Below are 26,312 nucleotides of genomic sequence, written 5' to 3'. Positions count from 1 at the left end.
TGAACAGTCAAGAATGTAGTATATGTGAGCAAATATGTGTGGGAAAGCCCTGAGGATGCCCCTGGAAACACAGAACCACACCACACAGCACTTCCTCTTTCTCTGAAGAATACTTTCCCTCAAAGAACAGCGGAACTACATGTGGAACATGTTAATTTTTTCATATAAATATTTTGCCTATTTTCTGTGTGATCCATACTTAGAATAAAACACAAAGAAAATTAATTACTTAAATTAAGTATTACTTCTATTATGTGACACCCAGAGGCAACGGAGATGAATACAATTCTTTCTTTTTTTTTTTTTTTTTGCAGAGGATTCACTCTGAGCTAACATCTGTTGCCAATCCTCTTCTTTTCCTTTTTTTTTCTCCCCAAAGCCCCAGTACATGGTTGTATATCCTAGCTGTTAAGTCCTTCTAGTTCGCTATGTGAGCCGCCACCACAGCATGGCAACTAACAGATGGGTGGTGTGGTTCCACGACCAGGAACTGAACCTGGGCTGCTGAAGTGGAGCGGGCCGAACTTTAAGCGCTAGACCATCAGGGCTGGCTCTCTCTTTTTTGAGGATGCGTTACCCTGCGCCCTTGCCCGCCTCCATTAGAGAAGCATGCCTTCAATCCAAAGGGTGTTTCTCCCACTTTATGATGGGAGTAATTAGGAAAATGGAATTCAATACCTTGCATTTCAGTTCTCAGCCATCTCTGCAGGGACTTGTATTCTGTGTACAGGATAGCTGTGCTCTGCATAACTCCTCGCAGATCTTGATTTAATATCTTTCGTCATTATATTCAGCTATAAACCCCACAGTCGTATAGTTTACTAAGAGTGAATAAGGGAAATACTCCCTTGGAATGTGGAGGACATAAAGGGATTGGCTTGGGGCTGCCACACAGAGTCGTGGCCTCGTGGAGACAGACTCAATAGGGCAATGCCTCTGTCTTAGAAAGAGAGTGTGCAGGTGATGTGTGTGTTGAGTGGCGGCAGGGGGTGGGCACTGCAACATCATAGCCCACATGTTTTCCTCCCTGACTCTGAAATAGAAAGAATAGGAAAGTAGAAGTCACAGGAAATACCTTGTGCGGCGCACCCTCCTCACACACAGGTGCAGTAGAGCCGGGCACGGTATTGCTACAAATCTAGCTCATGTGGTTTTGATTCCAAAATCATGACCTGACATCTTGTGTGGGATATTTCCCTCTCCTAACTGGCCAAATTGGGGAACTAAAAAATTGGTCAAAACCTGTACCGAACAATATAAGCGAATAGTGTTTCCATGATAATCATGTCCCACCCTCATTTTTAGGTTTGGGCTTTTTAGTGGGTTGGGCAGGTCTATACCCTGCCAAGCTGCAGGCAGTTGTAGGAAGGGGCACAGGCATCCAGGACTTAGTTCACCTGTGGGTCTTCTGGAACTGAGCCAGGAAGGGGCTCCCTTGCCCTTTCAGTGATGACACACTAGCACCAAGAAGCCAGGTGTATCACTGTGCAGAGATGCAGGACTGAAGGTCTGAGGGAAAGTGATCCTGAATGCTGCTCCAGTGTGCACAGCTGTGGAAAGGGGATTCCCACAGGCTGCTGGCCGAGTGCCACTCGTTCTGTTGTAACCAAAGGGACACATCTTGGTAAAGTTGTGTGTGGGATACTAGGAAAAAGGCCCCAGGATCAAATTATTATTTGCCTAAATATCTTGAGAGAAAAATCTAGTCAATCATATCATATCATATACAATAATTTGTGGATTTTCAAAAATATGGAAAGGGTGTCATCTTTTTTCTCTAGATTCGTTCTCCATCATGATTCTAGTTTTCCCAGAAGAATCTCATTCTTACCTCAGTTGGGGCACAAAACGGACCCCCTTGGGATTAAATAAATGCTGGGTCTTAGTTCATCCATCATCAAAGTCACCTTCAGAGTCTTTCCCCCAAAATAGGAAAGAGCATCTATCTAGATTTTATGTCCAGGTAACTCCAAGGTTCTATCACTTGGTATCTATGCTTTTGTATTTCCAAAGGAGTTTATTTCTCAAATCACAAACTTCTTCACATTTCAAATAGAGAAATTAAATTACCATTAACGTATTTCCTTGCAGGAAAGAAATTGAGACAACATGATATTAAAAACATAAACTTCTAGAGAAAGAACAAGAAAATTGTGCTTTATTCCTGTATGAAAAAGGCATAGTGACAGAGCACTGGGCTAGGATTCAGAACACCTGGGCTCCACCCTGCTTCTGGCACCTGAGTGACCTGGTATAAATCGCAGCTCACCTGGCTTGAGTTTCCTCCTCTGTAAAGTGGAGTCATTGAACTAAAGGTGGTTACTAGGTCCTTTCAGCACCGATCAAGGAAATATTAATTAGGCACCTACTGTCAGCCCAGGATCAGGGTTGATTCAGAATATAACAGTTTGGGGGTGCCCTCAAGTCAGGCAGTGAGAGGGACTGCCATTCACAGTGCCCAAGACAGGAAATTAGATGGGAGCTATTAGAGTGGTTATCACGCTGTCTTTAGAGCACTGGAATGAATATTTCCCAATATACACTATCGAGAGATTTTTCACAAAGCAAAAATTGTTCGGTTTACCTAGAAGTAACCATCCTGCACTTGGGGGCTGAACTTTGGCCCCCTGGAGCTCTGTCCTCGATTGACACTACTTTCTATGAATCCATTTCTGGGATCTCTGAAGGGGTAGACTGACCGCGCACGTAACACTCTGACCTTAAGGGAGAATGTGAATTGTGTGAAGGAAGTAGGTCCTCCGTGTGTCCCTTTGTATCCGGCCAGTTCCCATCCCTGAATGGTCCTTAGGGACCTCTCCTTTACCTCTGCCCTAATTTCAGTTGTATTTTTGGTGAGTGATATTTAGGCCACTGGGGTTCTTTCCTCCTTTCTTTGGCCAACTGCCTGATTGAAGCAGCCAGCCGAAAAGGACCCAAGGATATTTTGGCCTCAAAAAACTTTTTTTTCTGGCTTCGAAATGCAGTCTACAAAGGAAGAAGTTGCATTAAGACCTTAAGGGAGTCACTGAGCTCACTCAGTAGAATATTCCTAGCTTCTCCCTTTCTTCTCCACCCTGGTATCCCAAGATCTTCAATTGTGTGTCCATTTCTCAAGGTGTAAGACAGCCAAAACCTTCCTTAATTTATGCCTTAATCACTGATGCCCAGATGAGGCGCCCGCTGCATACCTGGAATTCTGCAGCTCTGGCGTTGCCGCCTTTAAGGCAGTGTCTGGAAAATGAAGATTACAAACAGAATCCCATTACCCTATTCCGAAAAATGACAATCATATTCACAAATGCCTTCTGGACATTCAACCAAGCCAAAAGAAAATATGTCATGCTTAAAGGGGTTTGTCCTCATTGCTTGCATCATATCTGCCTGGTCAGACACGTGAGGAACATTGCTTTAATTATACACAGGAGGTTTCTAAACTAGAGAAGAGGAAACAGGTAGTGGTCATGAATGAAATGACACACAGCAAGAGAAAGCACTGGAAGATATTTCACATTGATCTACCTTAAAATATTTCTTTTCTTGTTCGTCAGCCTTTTCCATCACCTGAACTATTTTCCTTTGTACTTCATTTAGCACCTCTTATATTTTGCGTTCTTTCAGTTATTTAGGTGTAGTTTTAACTACCACCAATGGGGTGTCTGCCATGTGCCCGTCTTCGAGCTGGGCACATTGACATTGACCTCCTTTAACAGAAACAGAGACTATGATTGCAGCTGAGGTTGAAGGAGTTTGAATTCTTGGCCCAAAGTTACACGGTGAGAGGGCCAGATAGCAGCCCAGGTTTCTAAGCCACAAGCCCATATATGTCCCTTACAGTGTTTAATGGTCATGAAATATGCTGTTAATGAAGGGACCTAAAATATATTCTCTTCATTTCTAGATTGTCTCAATTTGTCTTTGGAAAACAGACCATCACAAAGTGTATTCTAGGACCAAATTATCTTGGCCCCTCTTAACATAGCCATCAGCTTTAAAAGGAACACTCCATGTGAAGCTAAGTATTGTGTCTACTGTGAGGATGTTGTCAGAGCCTGGTTTACTGCAGCCTCTAGAATCCTCCTTTGAAACTTACAGGGAAATTCCTCTCAGGAGTCCAGTACTAGGAGAAGCTGTTTTGCAAGTGACTGCTTAATTTTATCTCATGTGTACTAAAAATCACGTTAATAATGGTGCTGCAGCTACAAGGCACCAAATTGAGGCCCACTTCTGACAACTGCAACCACCCTACTGGAGCTTATTTTGGGGACTGATCCTGTTCTTGGCTTCAACTTATTTTCCTACCTTTATTTTCATTTCATCTCCATTTTCTCATTTATTTCATTATTTGACTTTTATTCATCTTTGTATATACACACACACACACACACACACTCACACACATATACATACATATTCATTTTCTAATTATTGGTTCCACAGAGTTTAACACTTTCTATGCTACCTTGTACCCTAATTATTTTGTATGGGTATATCTTGTTAGTTCAATTGATTTGTAAGTTCCTTGAAGATAAGAACTAGGTCTTATAGTCATTCAAGTCTCAATGGCACCCAGCACCAATATATGTAGTTTGATTTATTGTTGATTGGCCTATGTCCATAATCTGACGAAATAAATGACTCCTAGGTTAACCATGCCTCTTCTACAAACCATCCTTTTTATACCAGTCTCACAAAAACCTGGGGCTGGGTTGGCCATGAAGTTCATCGATGTGCTAATTCCTATCTTCTTTGCTTTGCAAAAGACTGCAACCTTGTGGAATAGTCACTGCTGTCATGCTGTCATGTCAAAGCAACTCTTAGGGGAAGGACGGACATAGCTAACCTTCCATGAGTGGCAGACCGCCTTCTCTTCCCATCTCTACATATGTACGTGCTTTGACTTTGAAGCCATGGAATGTGATTGATTCCATGAGTCACAAGGAAAATAATCTCACTGCCTGTTAGTGCCCACCTTGATCAGGTTGCATGAATTATATGTGGCTGTACACAGAAACCTAGACAGAAGAGACTACCAGGACTACTGGGTGCAAATTCCTATTTGACCCCCCAAATGTGGTGAACGTACTGTCAGCGTATAATTAATTGATATTTCAACAGGAAGCTTTTTGGAATGTGGATAAGAGGCGTAAAAGCTGGGCAAAATTTGTCCTTTGGTTTGACAAATTCTGAGAACGTAGCTACAATACTATTTGAAAGAAATTAGCTAGATTATATTACGTAGTCTGGTGAAGATATATGTCTCAATAAGGATGTTTAACATTCCCATACTCTATGCAATCTTACCTCCAAACCTCAAAGATGTCTCTCACTGATGTAATCATCTCACATTTATATAAATGAAAAAAAATTGACATTGAGTATCTAGCATTAGCACTCTTTATGTAAAGTAATATTTAATTCAGCATGCCTGGGAAATAAGGTATACCAGGCATATGAATGTTCTGGATAAATGAAACTTACCTTTGGAAGCGTTAGACTTTGAAAGAAATTTAATTATTTTTGATGGAAGGCCTCTAACACAAATCACACTGTCCCTGACTTCTTAAGCAGGACTCGTGGAACCTGTTCCTGATTACCCGTCATGGTTGTGGGTGCCTGCTACTGGCCCCGGGGAACTGAGTGGTTCCCTTAGGGGATCCTGAAGTCCAGGGTCTCTGGCCGCCTCTACTGACTGTGGCTTGAGGTGTTCAAGAAGTAGAGGGCCGGTCTGTTTTCCCTTCTGTCTCCTCCTTCTGCTGACAGCTCTCTTGCTCACTTTTCAACCTCTGCTCCACTCTTTCACTTACACCCAGTCGTGGGAAGGTGGGGCAGAAGTGAGGTGGCCCGCTTTCCCCGGAGATTAAGGGTATCAACTGTATGACAGCCACATCCCTCCCTTCCCTTCCTCAGATTCCGGCCGCCCCAGGCCACCCTAGGCTGCAGGATCAGGAGGCACACTGGTCAGTGCCTGTTCCCAGCATACACTGCTTAGGGAGGTCTGGTTTGGTAGAAACCTAGGGAATTTGGGAGAGGTTTGTGTCCAAATTAATAGCATGACTGAAAGAGATAATTCTAGTGACTGTGTACATGATGAATTAGAACAAGAGGGAGAAACATGTAAACTTATCTCGGTCCTGGATTCTGTGGAGTGTTGGTCACGAGCTAGATGGGAGGTGGAATGAGTGTAGATCGGAAGGTTGGTGGGGATGGACTCAAGGGGCAGATATCAGGCATTTAAGCCCCTCTGCCTCCCGCTTCCCTCACCTGAAAGAGAGTTTAGATCCCTGGGGGAGAAAAAAAATTCTTTCTTGCTCCACTGGAGAAACATAGAAAGAGGCCAGAATAGCTCAGTTTCCTGGCTGAGCGTTGACAGATAGGTCTTGGTGTTGTGAAACAGCCCAATGGAAAGGACAGTGGAATGCCATCAGTTATCTCGGAGCAGGGAAGAACTCCTGGTCGTAAATCTACTGGGTGTTGCAACAATTGACAGGGGAGTTTTACTGGCTGTTATTCCTCTTGTACAGTATTGTTTTGAATGCTTGTTTAATCATTGTTAATGTGAAATCATTTTTTCTTGGACTTTGTAGCAGTTTATTATAGACGTTGCAGATAATCATCAGTGTTCTTTATAAAAACAGGCAAGGATTAAAAAGCCATAGGTGAGTCTGCCTTGCCCAGAGCAGGTTCGTAGTGAGATTTGGTAAGCTGATTTTGAGCTGTTTTTCTTTTGATCTTCCCCTCCCTGCTTCTGAGTATACCTTTATAAATGTCATCATTGTCACAAAAGGAAGTACAAAGAAATGGAGGTCCACCTCCAGAGATTTTTTTTTCTTTTGGCCAGAAAGAAAATAATAGTAATAATAGCTGGACTTTATTTCCAAGGATTCCAAAGACTCTTCATATCATTTTTTAAATGCTTTGTTCCAAGAGTTGTTCTAACAGGAGCTACTGAGAATAAAAAGAGTTTATTAAGTGATTCTACAGCATTCAGTTCTGCCTAAACGCACCCTTCTCAGAAGCTTCCATGACCCCCGGGAGTCTCTCCAAGAAATGAAGCAGGAGAAGGTGCTCCCAGCTCCTTGTGCACGTGGGATCCTAATAATGGATTTACACTTCTGTCTCCTCTCCTTGGAGAGTGAGTTTCTGGAAGGCAGGGATTATCTCTTAGTCATCTCTGTTTTCTCGCAAGTTTCTAACACAAGGCCTGGCACATCAGACTTAATGATCAGGAATAAGAAATGGATTTACATCCACTTGAAACCACCCATGTCAGTGGAATGTTCTCCTAAAAATACCTTGCTTAAAGCTTAACCACAAGGCTTCACCATGTCAATTTTAAAATGCCCTGGCAAGAGGGAAAGCTGAAGTCTCAGTTCCATTGCTGGGCTGTTAAAAGGGAAAGAGGAGGGGGCAACAGACAGATTTTGACAAGTTAAATGTGGGCCTGAGAAAGATCTACACATTTTTCTTCTTCTAATTGTTTGCCAAATTCACTGTTCTTTCGAGAAAGCACGCGTTTCTAATGATTAACATTCTGGGTTGTGGGAATTTGTACTTCATAACAATATGATGCTTGTGTTCCTTTACGTGCTCATCTAGAATATTAGTATAAATAGTTTCTCTGATGAGTTACTAGGTTTCTGAGATAAGTCCTTCCTTTTACTATAGCTGACAACTCAGGATTCCATGAAGTGATATTGCTAACTACTAGTGAGAGGTTTGGATAGCTAATGGAAATTATGTTCCATTGGCCCCCCTTCTGGGCTCCCCAAATGTCTCTCTAAATTGTTTGTTGACAGCATTAATACCTGGAGAATTTACTCAAAACTAGTAGATTATTTTTCTCCTCTTCTCGCCCAACCCCATGTCACCCATAACTCTTGTTTTCTAAAGAAAAATTATCTTCAAAATTGCCAACATTTCTTATCTAGAGATAAGGAACAAGTCAGTCATCAAATTCACCCTTTCCTTTCATTCATAGAGCTACATAAAAACTCTCACCCAAAGCACTGTGAAGCTGCATGCTTGCCAACTTCAAGATAACATAAAATATTACATAATCAATTATGGAAAATAATGAAATGGAATGCTGGCATGGAAAACCTCCTCAGAGAGTGTTAAAACAAGGAATCAATTGCTCAGGAGGAGTGTTAAAATTGCAATCAGTCAAGAAGTCTTTACTGAGGGCCAGCTGTGGGGCCAGACCTGCCAGCAAGTGTGGGAATGGTCAGATGCAAGTTGCTGGTGTGTTCATTGCTGGGTAAAGATTATCGTTGGCGCTCTCTCTCCCTCCCTCTCCCTCCCTCCCTCCCCCTCCCTCCCTCTCCCTCTCCCTCCCTCTCCCTCCCCCTCCCTCCCTCTCCCTCCCCCTCCCTCCCTCTCCTCCCCCCATACACACACACACAGACACACACACACACACACACACACACACACACACAGAGTCAGGAATAAGGTCTGAAAATGATATACCCCACTCTTTTACTGAACATGAGACAATAAGATAACCTTATTTGCAAGTGTATCCTCAACATCCCCAAAGAAAAGAAGGCAGGAAAAGTCAGATTCTTATCTCACAATTTGAACATGCTTGATGCTGGCAAGCTCTGCTCCCATAGTATTTCTGTCATGTTATGTATGAAGGATAGGGGACCATCAAATGCAAATGAAGAGGAAGAACTCCTTAATGAGATTTCTCCAGAAAATAGGCTTCTTTTAATTTTCATTCACCCTTCCTCCTTTTCTATGTGGCCAGCAGACGATCTCTCAGCCCTTTGATTTTTCCACCTGCAAAATGGGAGTAATAAATTTTCTTGCTGTATAAGTAGGTTCTTAAGCTGGAATCCCCTCCAGAAGTCCATAAATGCACCTTGAAGAGTCAATATTCCCACATCCATCTTGAAATTATTTGGAACATTAACGTGTATGGTAATTGTTTCTGGGGAGACAATCTCAAAGTATGGTATTTTAGGCTTTCCCGAAAAGAATGTTAGATAAATAACTAAAGCGTCACATCACAGAAAAAATGTACAGTGGAACCAAATTCTCATCACAGACTAAAAACTTTGAAATAAGACACTGATAGTGTGTTCGCTGGAATGAGAACATCAAAAACCCCGCAGAGCAAAGTGCGCTTCGTTCTGAAATCACCCCAGGCATCTGAGAGAGACAGTTCTGGAATCTGCTCTGAGCGCTACGACATGTACGTTGCTAGAACCTTTGGCCACAGCTCCTTGTGTCAACTGTTTGTGAAGAACATTTAGGTGGGTCTCCGTCAGCTGCTGCCCATAGCCTGACTGTAACACCACACAACACTCTGGAGATTTCCGCTTAAGAAGAGCGTGACCTCCTACTGTCGCTAGACCGCTGACCAGTGTTTGGAGGGCATTCTCCCCCGTGAGAGTAATTTTCACAAGGTGGGGACTACGTTTACCCGGTTCACCTTTATGTCCCAGTCCTGGCGCTTATACTCAACAGAGAATTGGCTCTTAAAAATATCTGTTTGCTTAATGAATGAAATTCTTGTGGTCAGACAGACATACTGGTTCAAAATGTTTCTGATGGAGATGCTTGGGGATAGCTTTTCCTGATCACAGAGTCTGATTGTAGCTTTGATCTCTACAATGCTTTTTTTGCTTCTAAACAAAAGGGTCTTCCAATTGGGAGCCTTCTGTTTGTTGTTGTTCCTTCATTTATGTATTGTTTTGCATTCGACAAAGGGGATTTCCCATCCACTATCTCATTTTATCCTCATGACAAGAACTATCTTATATATTTTCAGTTGAGACAATAAGGCTTGGAGAATTAAGTGACTTGGCCAAGCTCTCATAGCTGGGAAGTGTAGAACTCTGCCTCAACTCCTTGTTTTTACTCTAAGTTCTGTGTTCTCTTGACCACGTTTGCTGTGTTCTGGACTCACAGAAATAAACTCAGCCACAAGCTCAGATCATTACCAATGTATGAGTGGAAACTTCCTAAGAATCTTCCAACTATCCAGAGTCTCCTTGAGTAGCCACTTAGAAATGAATTTGTTAAAAGTGAGTTAAATTAATTTGGTTTAGAAAATTTTAGCACCTCTTGATGTAATTTGGAGACAGCCTAGATCTTGAGAGAAAGAAAGAGAATCTTAGGCATACCACTTGACCTCTCTGAGACCCTATTTTCTCATCTGTAAATTGAAGATAGTGATACCAGTTCTGGTAACTTCAAAGGCATGTTCTGTGAATCAAATCTAAAACAATACACAAAAACTCTAGAAACTGTTACACAGCCTACCAATGTCAGGTGTTATTTTTGTAAATACATAGTGTATGTCTAAACATGGTCACGGCAGTTGGGTACACTGAGGTCTTTGGTTGGTACACGTTAAACAATGAAGAGTGAACTGTTAAAAATAGCCATAGAAATGGATCAGGATGCTCTCTATGTTTAGACCGTATCTATTTCACGTGGATATGCGGACTGTACATGAAATAGATACGGCTTTGTCATTGAAGAATGTAGTCCCCTGGAGGGCAAGATGGCATATGGATAAAATGCCCACTATGACACAGCACTTTTCATTTGAATTCTCACAGCAGTCCTGGGAGGGAGGAATTGTTTTGACTCATTTTTCCAATAAGGAAACTGAAGTTTAGAGAGTTTGTGAGAAAACTGATCAAATCATAAAGCAAGTGCAAGTTAGCTTCAAGAACACGGTTGGCAATTATTCAAAGTCCAGCACAGTTTGGACTGTCACTGGACACTTATGACAAATAATGGCAGTTTGCCCCTGTCTCCAAAAGTCATTTGGGCTGTCAGGCTAATTTTGTTTTATATGAATCCTGTTGGTTTGGCAGCTTGCTAGTATCTGTATACTATTTCAGCCTCGGTTAGATACACAAGCCCAGGTTCTGTGGGGTCGTTCTAATGGGTCTACTGAGGACAGGCTGAGGCGCCTGCACGTCCCACGAGCAGCCTGTGATAGCTCTATTAATGTTAGATAGACCAAGCTAATGGAGTACCTTTTCCTAGCAGCTCATTGATTATAAATACTTAGCTTAAGTATTTATGTGTGGCCTAAAAAGTATTTGTCCAAATGAGAATAATGATTTTTAGGAGGAGTGATGTAAATTCTGAGCATCTGTGTTTTGGTGACCATCAGTGGAGACGTCGTTGCTTAGAGTGAGTTCTCTTATGTAGAAAATTATGCAAATACAAAAAAGTCCTGAATAACAGGGTCATTTTTTTCTATTTCTTTTACAGGTTGATGACCAAATGAAGCTGCTTCAGAACTGCTGGAGTGAGCTCTTAATTCTCGACCACATTTACCGACAAGTGGTACATGGAAAGGAAGGATCCATCTTCCTGGTTACTGGGCAACAAGTGAGTGTAGAGACTAAAAAAAAAATTGTCTTTTTATTACGCATGTTCAGAATGGCAGAAATTTAACTAGGACAGAAGCACTCTTCTTGTGCTTTGAAAGGGAAAGCTTGGCTGCAAATAATGTAGGAAAGCTGACTTGGGGCACTCTGTTCTTCTCTGGTGATTACAGTTAAACTTGCAAAAGCAGACCAGATCACAGCCATTCTGTGCTCGCTGTCTGCTGGGAGTGAAAGTTGTGCTCTGAAGCGTCACCAATTGCTAAATCAAAATGAATGATCAGTTCCCCGGGTTTTTTCCTCGAGCTTCTGCGTTACTCTATCACACTTGTTTGTCAGCTATTAAAAACCCCCTTTTTTTTTTTTTGCTTGTGATAACATGGGTTTATAACATCATATAAATTTCAGGTGTACATCATTATACAAAAACCCTTTCAATTGTGGAATCCTTACTATTTTGGAATCATATTGGTGGAAGAGACTGATTCAGGTATCACGTATAATCTAAATATTTGGCACAAAGGCAAGCGAAGGAAAAGGGACAGGAGTTTTAGTTTTCAAGAGCCAGTCAGCATTCAAAAGGAAGATATAAAAAATTACTGTCAGGTCCTACTCCTGTTTGCATTGATATTTGTTCAGTCAACAAATATTGCTGAACATCCTACAGTGTGCCAGTCACTACTCTGGGGCTTGGGCACATATTAGGGAACAAAACAGGAAAAGATTCCTGCACTCATAGAACTTAACATTGTAGCAGGGAGAAGCTGACAATTAATAACCCTAATAAACAAACCTATAATATGTTAGGGGTCCAAGTGCTATTAAATAAAAGAAAAAAAAGGAACGGCTGTGTAAAGGAGAATCAACACACATCCATGGGTGTGTGTGGCAGTGGGACCCATGGGTTACAGTGGTGGATAGGAATGGTTGGTTTGGCCTTATGGAGAAGGTGACATTTGCGCAAAGACTTGGAGGAGGAGAGACAGTTGGCCTTGTGGACATCTGGGGGAAGAGAGAGTCTACTTAATGGACCTAATTCCAACTTACAGGATTTTGGCTTGTCCCTCCTTTTTCTGACCCTCCATTTAGTAACTGATGTGTTATGAAAATAAATGTATGGAACATCATGATTCCGTTGGTCCACTGGGTCATTCCTATTCAGGCATCACTGAGTGTCAAGCGATGCTTCACTACTTCAGTTCTCAGGCACCGAGATCTTTTACATCCAGCCATAAATGTGTATGTGCTGTGGAACCACAGCAGTGCATATCTGAAAATGAAAGGCTGTCTCTATGCCATTTGCTGTATTATTAATAAATCACATTTTCCCAATCAAATTAAAGGCAAGTACTATTTCAAAGTTTTTGCAAATTGGATCAATTCGACCATCTCCATCACTATTTGGTCCCTGCTTTCTGTACCTCTCGTGAGAAAGGCTTTCTAGATGAGAAAAGAGAGTCTCAATGTGTTTGACTTCTGTGCTTTCAAATTTTTGGTAGCATTTTCATCCTGTGACCCAAGTCTTGAGAGGAAATGTACCCATTTTCAGAGTCTTATCACTGGGTATGCCTCCCACCCCTGCCCAACCAGAGCTGCATTAGAGCAATAAGACTCAGCCCACGAGTTACTTTCATTTCATTTCCCTCTGAGTTTCAGAAATGAAATGGGTTTGTGCCGTTCTTTCTCCAAGCACTTCCATTCCTGCTCTGTAGAAATACTCCTCATTTCACATTTCATTTTGCCGTAAGTGCTGTCCCTGGGTAAAGGTAATTACCACTTAAAAAGTAGAGAAAGTGCATTTCTTGTCTCTCTGATTTTCAAAACCAGGAACAGTCAAGGAAGAGATGGTATTTATAGTCTTTAGTATCAATTATTGCTACTTCATGTTTTTCCATCACAACTGGCTGAGAGACTCCCTGTGGAGAACTGGGCTTGTTCTTACACCTGTTCTGCAGCTGGATTCTTCTCGCCCCCCACCCCCTTTTAAAGTGAGCCACATTTCTGTCAACCTCTCCCTACCCTCTTCTATCCAATCCCAGTAGATAGCCTAACAGTGATTCATTATGACTGGACATTCTCATTTACAGAAATTATGGAACAAATCTTTTATTTGCTCTTGGGGAACAGGCTAGACAAAACATTTGAATGCACCTCTGAGCTTCCTGTAATTTCTTAAGATGAAAGCAAAAAAATGCTACAGAGGAAGACCTTTCCAAAGTACATGACCTACCTAACAGAATGAGAAAGACATTTTTTTTTTTTTTTAAAGATTTTATTTTTATTTAATTTTTTCCCCCCAAAGCCCCAGTAGATAGTTGTATGTCATAGCTGCACATCCTTCTAGTTGCTGTATGTGGGACTCGGCCTCAGGATGGACGGAGAAGTGGTGCCTCGATGCGCACCCGGGATCCGAACCCGGGCCACCAGCATTGCAGCGCGCGCACTTAACCACCAAGCCACAGGGCCGGCCCTAGAAAGACATTTTAATGGTGGGTCATAGACATACTTTTATATCTCCCCAACACCTATTTAATGCGAATATGTTAGGCACATGATACATATGAGCTGCTTGTACTAAATTAGAACCATCATCTCTCTAACCTAAGTGCTTAATTAAACCAGTTAACTTGGATTCAAGACCCCAAGTATTCACCCCCACCATGTTCCCACATCTCGTCCACACCCTCTTATAACTTCCAACTCTGTCATGGGCTGAGATGCCAACAATAGTTCTATAATAATAAATCATTTTTTACTGCAGTAGACATGGGCTACTCCCTACCTCGTAGTCCAGGGACATATGTGAAAATGTTAAAAATACAGTGTTCTTAGAATGGTAAGTACTTCCCTGATTGCTAGGGTTGGGAAACCTAGATTTTTATTAAAACAACTAACAAATTATTTCGTGTACACCAATTTTGAGAAGATAGTTAAGACAATGATGAGAGGAAAGAAAGGATTATATTAAGTGTAAGAGTAGGGCAATATTCTGGAAGAAAAAAATGATTTAAAAAAGGAAAAGATATGGAAGTAGTAGAAGAAAGCAAAGAGAACTTCCTCTGTTATGTTTACAGTCTAATACCAAATGGACTGTGGGAAGAGTAACATTTTCATCACTAGTGCAGCCTGCTGCCTCCCTGGTATGAAAATGGTGTGTGTGTGTGTGTGGTGCACAAATGCAGTCTAGTTTAGAGTCGGATGGACCTGTGTTCGAGTTCCCATTCCAAGTCCCTGTACCATTCTGGCTTCAGTGTGCTCGCCTGTCTGGGGGGATTATAATGAAATCAGCCTCAGAGAATTGCAGTAAGAATTTCAGCAGATGGAATCCAGCCCATCCTGGACAGCCGGGGAGACAGCCCTGCCCGTGGGTCAAGAAGCACACTGGTGGCGAGCTGTAGCTCGTGAATATAGTGATTGGGAAAACAGATTTAATTTTTCACTCAGTTGATTTGCTGTCGTAATTTGTTCATTTGGTCATTAAAAGTGATATTAGTGAAACCTGCAAATGCTTAGTATAATTTTAAAAGCCAGGTACCAAAAAGTCTGTGCACAGATATTATGTTCGTGATAAAGTAATCATGGCTATGGACAGGGACTAAAAGAGAAAAAAAAAAGAAATAAAAACTACAGGAAATAGTTCTGTAAAGTGCTGACATGAAAATTAGAAGTCATCAAAACTGAGCTGACATGAAGCTGACTCTTACAGAGTCAACAACCCTAGGAAGAAAGTACTATTATGATGATGATCCTCATTTTGCAGATCAGGAGCTGAGGCAGAGGTGAAGTAGTTGATTCAAGGTCGAAACACAATGAGTAAGTGATAGGATGTTCGGATCTAGGTAGCCTGGTGCCCAAGTCTGTGTTCTTGGTCCCTGTGCAGTCCTGCTCTTCTGTAGAACTGGCGGGGGCTACGAAGCTCACTTTCCCCACAGGCGCTTAATTTGGTCTCCGTGTGTAATTTCAGTGCATGACGGCCTCTTTAGAACTTCCAAGCAAAACAAATACATTTCTCTTTTATTGAGCCTATATACGTAAACGGTTTTGTTTTATTTTTTGCTGTGGCATTGGAAATACATTGTAAAAATAAATTTAAATTATCCAGAAGCAGTTTTTTTTTTTTTTGGTGAGGAGATCAGCCCTGAGCTAACATCTGCCATTCCTCCTCTTTTTTTGCTGAGGAAGACTGGCCCTGGGCTAACATCCCTGCCCATCTTCCTCTACTTTATATGGGACGCCGCCACAGCATGGCTTGCCAAGCAGTGCGTCGGTGCGCGCCCGGGATCCGAACCAGTGAACCCTGGGCCGCCACAGCGGAGCGCATGCACTTAACCGCTTGCGCCACCAGGCCGGCCCCAGAAGCAATTTCAATGTGATGATTAAGCTATAAAATTATTTCAGTGGTAAGAAAAAAGCTAGAAAAAAGAAAAAAAAATCACTCATAGTGCCACCACCTTAAATCAACTCAACTTTGTTGAGTTCTCTTCCAGTCTTTGGAGAAAACGTATCTTAAATCAGAATTTTTCTTACTTCTCTAAATAAAAGAATTCATCTGCCATAGAGACATACTGACCTACTACCATGGATTTGTGTGGATTGTGGACTTTGAAACAGAGATAGGAGTCTGTTTCTGTGATGCATTGTATCAAGTCATGATGGTGTTATCACCGGAAAAAAATTAAATGGCATTATTTTTAAAAGGCATGCGAGATTCCCTTACAGGCAACGTAGTACTTGCCTACAGGAGAGGAATAACTTGATTCATTTAGTTTGAAAATATTTCTGAAGACCTGATAAGTGCAGGGAAATCAAAGATATGAGGGAAAAAATTAGACACCGTCTTGCCCTCAATAGCGATCAGAGGTGGCATTCATCCACCTGATTAATGACCGTAATGACTGCCCTTTGCATAGTGCTCTGCACAGGGCACTTTCACAGGTAAGCCCGTGACACAGGTTCAGATAAGGTGTGAGGAAGGTTCGGAGGAGGAAGTGCAGGGGAATCACATGGGCATTCGAAGCTGCCCAGGTGATTCAGCTTCTAGAAGGAAGTGCCTTGTCCCCAGAGAGAGGGTGTTCACCCGACCTCTCCTTTGCAGGTTGAAGCAGGCACTGGTGCTTCAGTCCTCCGAGGGTTAGAGGAGCAGGGATGAGGAATTGCTGGATGAAACCTCACCTAAACCCCACTACCTTTTCCAGCCTCAACCGGAAGAAATACAGTACTCCCAAATCATTCATTATAAATTTCCAGGTTTGCTTATAGAATTCGCTCAGCTGCCCCATGATGATTCCTTCTAGAACAAATGAAAATGTTTATTCTGAGTACATTAAGAGTAGTACATCGTAATATGCCTCAGTCTATAATATCAGGGCCTGACACAAAGGGGACCCAGACAATGCTTTATAGCAGCTCTGCTGGGCCAACCATGAAACGCAAGGCCCCCGGTGCTCTTTGGCCCAGTGTTCTGGCTTTTTCCTACTGGACACAGCTCAAGATAAATAATGTGAATTTATTATAGCAAAAGTAGAAGAAAAAGACTAGACTGAATTTTTTAAAATGAAAGGATTCCCAGGGAACTGGGAGCTTGAAGAGAGAAAAAAGTTTGATAAGATAGCACTTTTCCCTTAAGCCCACTGGCTAGCTCAGTGCTTGCACTCGGATTGGCTCAAGAAATATGTGCAGAATTGAGTCCCCTCATAGTTCGTTCAGAACTAGAGTAATTGAGAGAGTCCCACTGCAAAGAGCAGCCCGGGGCACCAATACCCTGCACTGAAACGAGGATTTGGTGTTTCACACCCAATTTCTTACTTAACCCTAAAGTTAGCCATTATGTTTTAATTATGTCTTTTAATCAGGCATCTGTGTAAGTATATATTAAATAACCTTGTTAAGCAAAAAGGAAATAATGATTATCAGTAATATTAAGTATTGTCAAATCAATTCTATATATTTAGCATCTTAGAATTATGACAAGAATTCATTTCTATCCAGTATTTTAAAAATACGTACACATGAAACATATATCTGTGTGTGTATATATAAAAAATAACAATAGAGTACTTTGAAGTGGAATCCCTTTTAGTATTTGCATATTGTAGCTAATTAACCACCCCTGTAACATCATCCTGAGGGAAAAGATCTACTGGCAACTTATTCATTATCTTCTATTATTGTGTATCACATTAAAATGACAGGCTTCTTACAATGTACAAGTCATCAAAAATTTCAGCTGTTAGAACTAAAAGCAATTTAGCTAAAACTGTTTCTACCTTCGTGATGGGTGAAATTTATCCAAAGGGGACATCAGCTTATAGGATTTCTTCAATATCTGCCTTGAATTTAATGGCACAAAGATTACGTGTAAGAGAGCAATAAATTAATTTTACTAAGTACATAAAAGACAAGGCCAGCTGCTCCTGAAATGAGCACAAACTCTGCATTCGACAATGAAAATATAATTATGTTTGTAATAAAATGTAAGGAAGTTGCAGATCTGTGTGCTGTTTCAGGAGTAAATCACCCATCCTCCTTCAGAGCTGTGCGATTTGATAAATTATCCTTGAAGGAAATGTTGTTGGAGCCCCCATTTAATAAACATGTTTGAGCTTTCAAATTAGCATGTAAATAAATGTACAGCCATAAAGTTGGTGGTATGCCAAATGATTTCCTGAGATCCATCTCACTGAATATAGAATCCTATGAAACAACTTCAGCTCCTTTCAGTTATAGTGGACTACGTTTTCAAGTATGAAGTTCTAGTAGTTGAATTTATTATTACACACCTGTTAGAACTACACACATCAAATTTTAATTAACCCATCTTTAAAAAAATTATTTAGATTCTTTTCAGTTATGATGTGCTACATTTTCAACTATGAAGTTCTAGTATTTGAATTGACTGCATACCTGTTAGAACTGCACAGATACCAAAATTGAATTGACTGTATCTTAATAATAAAAAAATTAATTAATACCCACATGTTTGTGGTGGATTTTAGTATCCCTTCCTGGTTTAGGGCTTACGCAGTGATTGTTATTAAAATGTGCTGTGGACATACTAAGCTACAGCTGCAGTACATTCAACAATTGATTCCAAGCTTGACTTGGTAGTATTGTCCCAACCACTCTCATTTCCTGATGACCACAGAAGGGGGAGGCACCTTATTATCATGTAGCTTAACTGCCTTATTTACAGATCAGGACACCAAGGGGTGGAGGCTTCACATGAGTTGCCAAGGCACTTGGTCAATGGTGGCATTGGCCCACATCTTCTGTCTTCTCCAAGGTTTCTTCCACCTCCGTGGCCCTTGTATTCACTCACCTATCCCATTTGTCTCTGTAGGATTTACATTATTATTATCTGGAGCAGTTAGACTATGTACAGCTTTTTAAGGAATTTAGAGCTCGGGCACCACTTTCAGTCAGAAGAGCTTCCTTGGATAGAAAGTTCACCAGTAAGAGAACTGGTGCAATGATGGTTGTGACATCGCTGTGTGTGCCAGGCACAGTCGTGTGTGCTCTGCGGGGGCCATCTGCTTGTCCTCTCTGCCTCCAGCTCAGGGCTGAGGCTGCCTGTGTGCTGGCTCTTTCCTTCACAACTTCTGAAACAGAAACCAAAGGAGCTCTTAGGACACTTGATGTTTGAATTTAGAGGACAGATGCCCGCACCTGGACGAAGCACGTAGGACAGTGCTGTGCTTCATGCAAGAGCTTTCCTAGATCACACATTAACTGTGGCTTTTTCATGCATAGTTGACTTTATATAAACTGATTGACACCTTTGGGGGTCGTCTTTCCACTGACTCATAATTTTTCTCACTCTGGAAAAAGGTTTCTGTACACCCAGTATTCTCTAGTTAAAGCAGAAAATTCAACTCATCATATTTACACAATAAAAAAAAAATCCATTCTGCCTTGTTTTTAATTGCAAATTCTGCTCAAGGGACTAGTTCTCCTGCTTAGGAGGCAGCCCAATACCTTCTCCTAGAGAAGCAAGTGCAGTCAATTATGGTAATGAAATGTCAATAAATATAAAAATTTAATACAGTCTGCTCCGGGTGAGTGGCAGATGAGGACTTGCCTCCCAGACAAATTTGCTGCTGCTGCAAATATTAAATGCACCTAAAAGAGTATCTGGTTGCCTGAGAGCTCTCCAGCAGAAAAAGGACGGGAGCGTCAGGTACCAACTGGGCTTTCCCATTATGCTGTAATTGCAGTAGCGAAGCCAAGCCAGTGCTGGCTCTGACAGCCATCCCAGCGTCGTAACTTATTGTTATAAATGTAACTTTTTATGCCGCCATGAATAATATAAGATTGGTGCATTGAACACCTTTTTTTTTTTTAATGAGGAAGGAAATCAGCCTTTTTTGTTTTCCAAATCAAAAAGTTATTCTTATAAATAAGATCATTGCTGTCTTTAGAGAGAAATGTATTAACAATCGTATGGAAACTGTTAGTAGTCGTCTGTCATAGCTTTTGAGGCAGCAGCAAACTAAAGTATAATCTGCATGTGATTCTTTCCTCCTCCACAAGCGTGCAATCTTGAACAATGATTACTCTAAAATGTGGCCTCTTAAAAATAGAAACATGTCTCTGCCTTCATTTTTCTCATATACTAGTTAATATCACTGTGTACACATAGAATGCTCTCCTGGATTCACTTTTATGGACAGTATATTTTTCTTTAAACTTATTCATGAGAGTTAAAAATTTTAATCTTCTGTGCTAATGTAATCTTACAGTAGGAAAAATGTGTGTATATATATATATATATATGTATATATGTATGTGTGTATTTATACCTGTAAAATTTTAGGTGGTCAAAACCTGTTCCCGGGGCCGGCCCGGTGGCGCAAGTGGTTAAGTGCGTGCGCTCCGCTGCGGCGACCTGGGGTTCGGGGGTTCGGATCCCGGCCGTGTACCAATGCACCGATTATGAAGCCATGCTATGGCTGCATCCCATATAAAATGGAGGAAGATGGGCATGGATGTTAGCCCAGGGCAAGTCTTCTTCAGAAAAAAAGAGGAGGATTGGCAGATGTTAGCTCAGGGCCGATCTTCCTCACCAAAAAAAACCTGTTCCCTACAAAACTTATCAAAATGATTAGATTTCTCAAAATAATTATACATTTTATAATAATAGAACATTTCTCAGACTATTTTCACGGGAAAAGTTCCCTCTGTTATAAATCCCTATTGCAATCTGTTTTTACCCACAATTCTTAAGAGTCTCAAGTGAAATGTATATTTCTGATTCTGGGAGTCACTAAAATTGTGATTCTGTGTTGCAGGTGGACTATTCCATAATAGCCTCACAGGCTGGGGCCACCCTCAACAATCTCATGAGTCATGCACAGGAGTTAGTGGCAAAGCTTCGTTCTCTACAGTTTGATCAACGAGAGTTTGTGTGTCTGAAATTCTTGGTGCTCTTTAGTTTAGGTAAGGAACCCTTTTCTCATACTACATACAACCAAAAGTTACTAAATGATGCCCCGCTCTGAGTGTCGTGAAGTCAACATGTGTTTTTGTTCTACCAAGATGATACCCTTCTTTTCAAATCATGAAATCTTCCAACATGAATATATTTGTCTGTCTATATTTCTGCAGACTCGTAGCCCTTTAGTGGATATGTTGGGGTGTGGAAAAGGAGTTATTAGACTGGAGTCCTGAATTTTCTTCCATAATGGACCTCATGAGTAGGCAGCACTGATAGAAAGCTGTGACAGAAGGTTTAATGGAGCTAGCTTAGGAAAGACGGATGGTATCAAATTTTAGCCATCTTTCTGCTGTTGGTCGTTTCTGTGTGCCTTTTATTTCAGCTTGCTAGCTACTGCTGTTTTTATTCTTGTAAAATGTGATTAGTAATTAAAAACCTGTTTCTTAAATCTATCAGGATTAACTAGAGAATGTTTATAACCAGATGCACCCCATGCAAGTATAAAAGATGATGGTTGTCAAGGGGAAAGGATGCTTCTTTAGGAAAGCTTTGGAGAAGAAAGATAACTAAGCAAGACAGATTAGCCGAATCAAGGTTCTCAGTGAGTCAGTTGAGAAAAATCACCATTGCTTGGAATAAAATAAGGATTAAGGAGATGGATTTTTATTGACTTCAAAGGAACAGATTTTTCTGCCTGTCCCATACTTGATTTCTGTATTTTGTTGGCTTAATAAAGCCAACTTAAATAAACTTTTTGCCAAGTCAATTTATTACTTATTGGCAGACAGCTGAGGGAGGCAACTTCCCTTGGATGAAAAAAATGCAGAAATCAGATTTACCAACATATGTTTTTTCTTTAGCCTTCAGTTGTAAGATGGTTGTGAATTCATAGCCTAAGAAATAAAACAATAAAACAAACTCCAAAGTAAAACAGATGTGTCTACTCTCCAAATTTGGTACTTTTGTTCTAAAATTCTTCTTGACAGTGCTGCACAACTGTTGCTAATAAAGGGATAGTTTGAAGTAATAGAACCAGAGTTAATTTTTCACATGTAGTCAACATTTAAAAGAAAAAGAACATTTTCATATTTTGGAAAATGTGATAAATATAGCAAAAAGAAATGTTACTGAAAATTTAAAAGGACAACAGAATTTCATAGATGTGGTGTTCAAAGGTTTCCAATGCCAAGACTGGATCCTGTGTGGTTTCTGCATTAACCACAATAAATAAGAAAGTTCTCTTCAAGTAAGTCTCCATTTTTACCCAAGAATAGTTTTCAGGAAATCCAGAGGAAGATAGCAGAGGCCGGCTTGCTGTAATCTCACCAATTATTCTGGTTTGTGGCAAGATCTTAGACTTTTCAACTAGAACATTTGATCAGTAATTAAATGAAAAATGTGGTAATATATGTGTAAGAAATCTTAGAGCATCTTAGTGATAAAATATTTAAGGAGAGTCATCTCACTTCAATGGTATTTTAAATTAGTTGAATAACTGTATTACATTTGAAGATGCAGAAATTAACCGTGAGCCATGTTTAATTTTCATCACTTTTATCTTTCCTTCATCATTTTTCAAAATTATTATGTTCTCTGCCAATACTATGGAAGAGTATATTGCGGGGGGAAGGGTGGATTCTGAAGTGCTTTCAACCTTTGAACCTCACAAATTATCTTCCTGAACAATTGGGCCAAGTATTTTCCAGAACCTCAGCCACACACTCACTTGTTTAATGAGTGCATTAACTATTTCAGGAGCCTGGGCACCAGTCAATGACTAGCTGAATATCTCTTAAAACTATGCCTGTTTGTTGTTTCAGATCAGAGGTAAATAGAGTTTTGGCCAAGAGTTTATTTTTAAAGAAGCAGGAAAAATGTAACTGACGGTAAAGTTCAGGTAGTTTCCAATTTATGAATGGAAACCTTCCCCCCCCCACCCCCATAGAAACAATGAATAATCAATCATTTGGGAGCAACTTATTGAAGTATATGGATAATTAACCTTTAGGTACCCAGGCTAGCCCCCAAACACCTGTTTTACCTGAAATGGGCATGAAATCATACCAGGGCCACCCTTGAAGGCCAGCTCAAGTCCAGAGCAGTACCTGCTGTCTCAAACCCTCATGAGCCTTGAGCCGCTTGAGTCTGAAACCCAGTATGTTCTGAACCCAGTGCAACCTTGCGCCTCTCTGATTCTGGAGAGAAATGAGGATTTGGTGGACTGATCAGAGGCCAGGGGCTGTGTGGAGAGAGGGCTGCAGCAGTATTCTCTTGGTGGGAGATGAAACAGTGTTTCCTAGATAGAGCTGGTGAGAGAAAGTAGGGTATGAATGCAAGCAGGTGCAGCATTCTAAGTCGAAAGAATGGCTGGAGCCAAAGCATGAAGGCAAGAAAGAGCAAGACGAATTCAGGGAATTATTAGTGGATCAGTATGGCTTCAGGGAGCAGCAGAGATAGTTGAGAGGTAGGCAAGAGCCTGCTCATAGAAGACCTCAGATTCATCCAGCAAAGACCTACTGAGCACTCTTGTGTGTCAGGCACTGAGATGGGCTCTGGGGATACGGTGGTAAGGAGGTGTGGGCACCATGGTCTTCATTCTGTAGGAAGATCCTGCTTAGGAAGGATAGCAGGATTCTGTGAAACAGGGTGAGGTGGGTAACTTCAGTCAATTTGCTTTTCCGATAGTGATGTGGAAAGCAGCCTGGAGGTGGGCAGGGCTAGAAACTGTGTCCAGGGGTGGTTTTCGTGCCCCATGGGGATAAACGAGATGAGGGAGACAAACAAGTTACAGGATGCACATCAAAGATGTGACAGAGTGGAGGAGGGCAAGTCTAGGAGGAGTCCCAGGTTTCTGGGTGCTTCAGCCAGAACAGAGAAATCAACAGGAGCAGCAGCTCATCAGTTGAGTCGAAGCAAGTTTCAGTAGCAACCGTTCTCCTAAATGTCATTCTTAACTAACGCTGACGCCTTATTCCATGAAAAGCTAATGACAGGACTGAAAGAAAAAGTAGAGTTGACTAAAATTCTTCCAATCTGCTGCCTGATTTTTTTTTCCTCCTCAAATTGTATCCATGAGCAGACATTAATTGGTTAAGCTGGTCGAAAAAAGAAATAAACGTAAAAAGTGCCCTCTCTCTCGAGGTATTTCTCTGCGTGATATAACAGATGCTGGAGACGCGGATTCTGCTAGTCGTAATGGTTTCTTAAAATCCTGTTAAATTACCTTTTTAAAAAAATTTTTTTGCCTGACTATGAGATAACATAATTTGAGCCCATTTGTCAGAAAAGGAGATATTCAAAATATTTTTTTTATTGGTGTCATAATAGTTTATAACATTGTGAGATTCCAGTTGTATATTATTATTTGTCAGTCACCATATAAATGCGCCCCCTCACCCCTTGTGCCCACCCCCCTCAAAATAATATTTTTAATGTTTATTTATTGGTTTATACTCCCACCTTCTTCTAAAAAGGAATCAGTGACAGATGAAAGGAAATTTGCTGTCTGTCACCACCAACCAATGCAAAAATAAGTCTCGCAGAGGAAGAAGTGTGTAGGATCATGATGCTCCAATACCACCATTACGGCATGCGTTCCAAAGACAAGTAGACTCCCCACAAGCTGTATCTCCTGAAGACAAAGGCAGAACTAGGGGCAATCTCCTGGTTTTCAAGTGCAGCATCCTGAATAATGTTATTACGTGGTCAAGTTCATCAGGAATATTAATGTGGCTTAAGTGCTCAGAGCAACAAGTAACCAGAGTGTGCTAACTAAGAGGTTCCTCTGGCCTTTGGGTTTTCTTAGCCTGGACACTCAATGGCTGGATGCTGCTGGACTCTTGTATATCCCAGGTGGCAGGAGAAAGTACTAGGGGCATATTGCATCCTATTTCCCCTAATGAATGCCCTTGACTTGTAAATTATTCTCTTCTCTGGCCAGCCAATATTTCTGAAAGCACTTTTTTATATTCAGCTGAGTTAAAGAGATTGTTATTCTGTTTGAGTGGATTTCTCCAACCTAAAAAGTAGCTAGTGTTTGCCCCAAGTCTTTTTAAGTTTAGGCTCTGTAAGTCCACTGAAATGGGTAGAAGATTCTGTTCTGCTCTGCGAGCACTTCTGTGCGGTGGGATTCCGTGCTCTAGACTGAGTCTCAGGTGGGTTAGAAACTGTCCTTCATTTTCCTCTGTGTCTCAGGTTTCTAGCACATTGCTCGGTACACAGTAGGGACTTACTGTTACTGATAAAATAGACACATAAATGGACTGACTTAGTCGTAAACTCAAAGTGAAGCTTTTACCAAAGTAGTTTGTGATATGTAATGGGAGATAGTTTAGCCAAAAAGTCACATCTCAAGTGCAGGTTAGTTTTCTGAGACTAGTTTTTCCAAAGACCTTTCTAACAGATATCTCTTCAAAATTAAATCATTTCCATTATCAGTTTGCATTCTCCCAATTGATGAGAGGAGATGTTCATTTATAAGCTCTTTGCAGAAAGATTAGAGTATTAATGGCTAAAACCAGGTGATAAATGGGTGTCTGTTCCAAGGAAATGCAAGATCAAAGGCTTTCAGCCCGTGTGAACTAACAGTAGTTGACGGGTGTTGTATACCTCCTTCTTGGCATTGACAGACTCCTGTATAAAGTAAAATGGATGGAGAAAATCCTATCTTTATTCATAATGATATCTCTTTGCTTCACCCCAAATTTCCTGACTTTAAATGTGGCGTTTGATTACACACTAGGACCTCCCAGGTCCTAGTGGGAGATTCATCCACATGGAGGCAAACGCCCCAGGGAAGAGGGGTTGTGGTTGCCTTGGAGAATGACCCAACTAAGAAAGCTACTGCCCATTAGATGCCCCATCAAACTGCCGCCTAGGCCTCCTCTGTGGAGAAGCACTGAATGTGCGAAGGGCACAATTCAAGAACAAAGCTGGCTGAAGAGCTCTTACTTCATCCCTACGTTCAGTTCATGTATTCTGTAGTGTCAGGCCACAACTCCTGATCTTCACGAGTGTTAAGCACATTATCTTAAATATAAATTACCATCCAAGCAATTTCTGAAATGTCCCAGAATAAAACAGTGTTTGTGTGACTTGATCCACAATTGGAAAGGGTTTTGAAAATGGATGTCTTAAAAGACCTTTAAAATCATAATTTCGAAGGAGAAAATGAAGTACACCTAAGGCAGAGCAGAGCATTTTTCTCCTTGTCTGTTGTGACTACTTTATCCAGGACTTACAGAAAACAAAGGGGGGCTCTGTGGTTGTTCTGGTGTCTCAGTGGAGCAGAGGCCTTTTGCTACCACGTTAGTAAACTGCAGGGCACATGAGCACAGGAAGTACATCTGGTTTGCTCCTAGCATACTACCCGACACATAGAAGGTTTTAAACAAATATTTATTGCATTCAGGAGTGAAAGAATGCTTTTCTTTCTAATTTTTTAGGTTAAAAAAAAGTAATGGAAACTGGAAAAATTAGTAAAAAAATATAAACACAAAATATGAAGAGAGGGAGGCTAGAAA

The 26,312-nt window shown here is 41.0% G+C and overlaps 1 protein-coding gene across 8 annotated transcripts in view; it reads left to right on the top strand.

Annotated features, from left to right (window-relative positions):
• NR5A2 (nuclear receptor subfamily 5 group A member 2) overlaps positions 1–26,312 on the top strand; it is a 124,345-nt gene that overhangs the window by 54,526 nt on the left and 43,507 nt on the right. For all 8 annotated transcript variants that reach the window (XM_087424325.1, XM_087424330.1, XM_087424329.1 and 5 more), the window contains exons 5-6: positions 11,242–11,361; positions 20,645–20,792. In XM_087424325.1, coding sequence (XP_087280451.1) covers positions 11,242–11,361; positions 20,645–20,792 — 268 coding nt within the window. The remainder of the gene's footprint in view (positions 1–11,241; positions 11,362–20,644; positions 20,793–26,312) is intronic.

This window comes from Ceratotherium simum, chromosome 36 (genome assembly GCF_057802395.1).
Source record: "Ceratotherium simum simum isolate JZ-2026a chromosome 36, ASM5780239v1, whole genome shotgun sequence".
Classification (NCBI taxonomy): domain Eukaryota; kingdom Metazoa; phylum Chordata; class Mammalia; order Perissodactyla; family Rhinocerotidae; genus Ceratotherium; species Ceratotherium simum.
The sequence above is the reverse complement of the archived record's forward strand: the minus strand, read 5'-3'. Positions and strand labels throughout refer to the sequence as shown.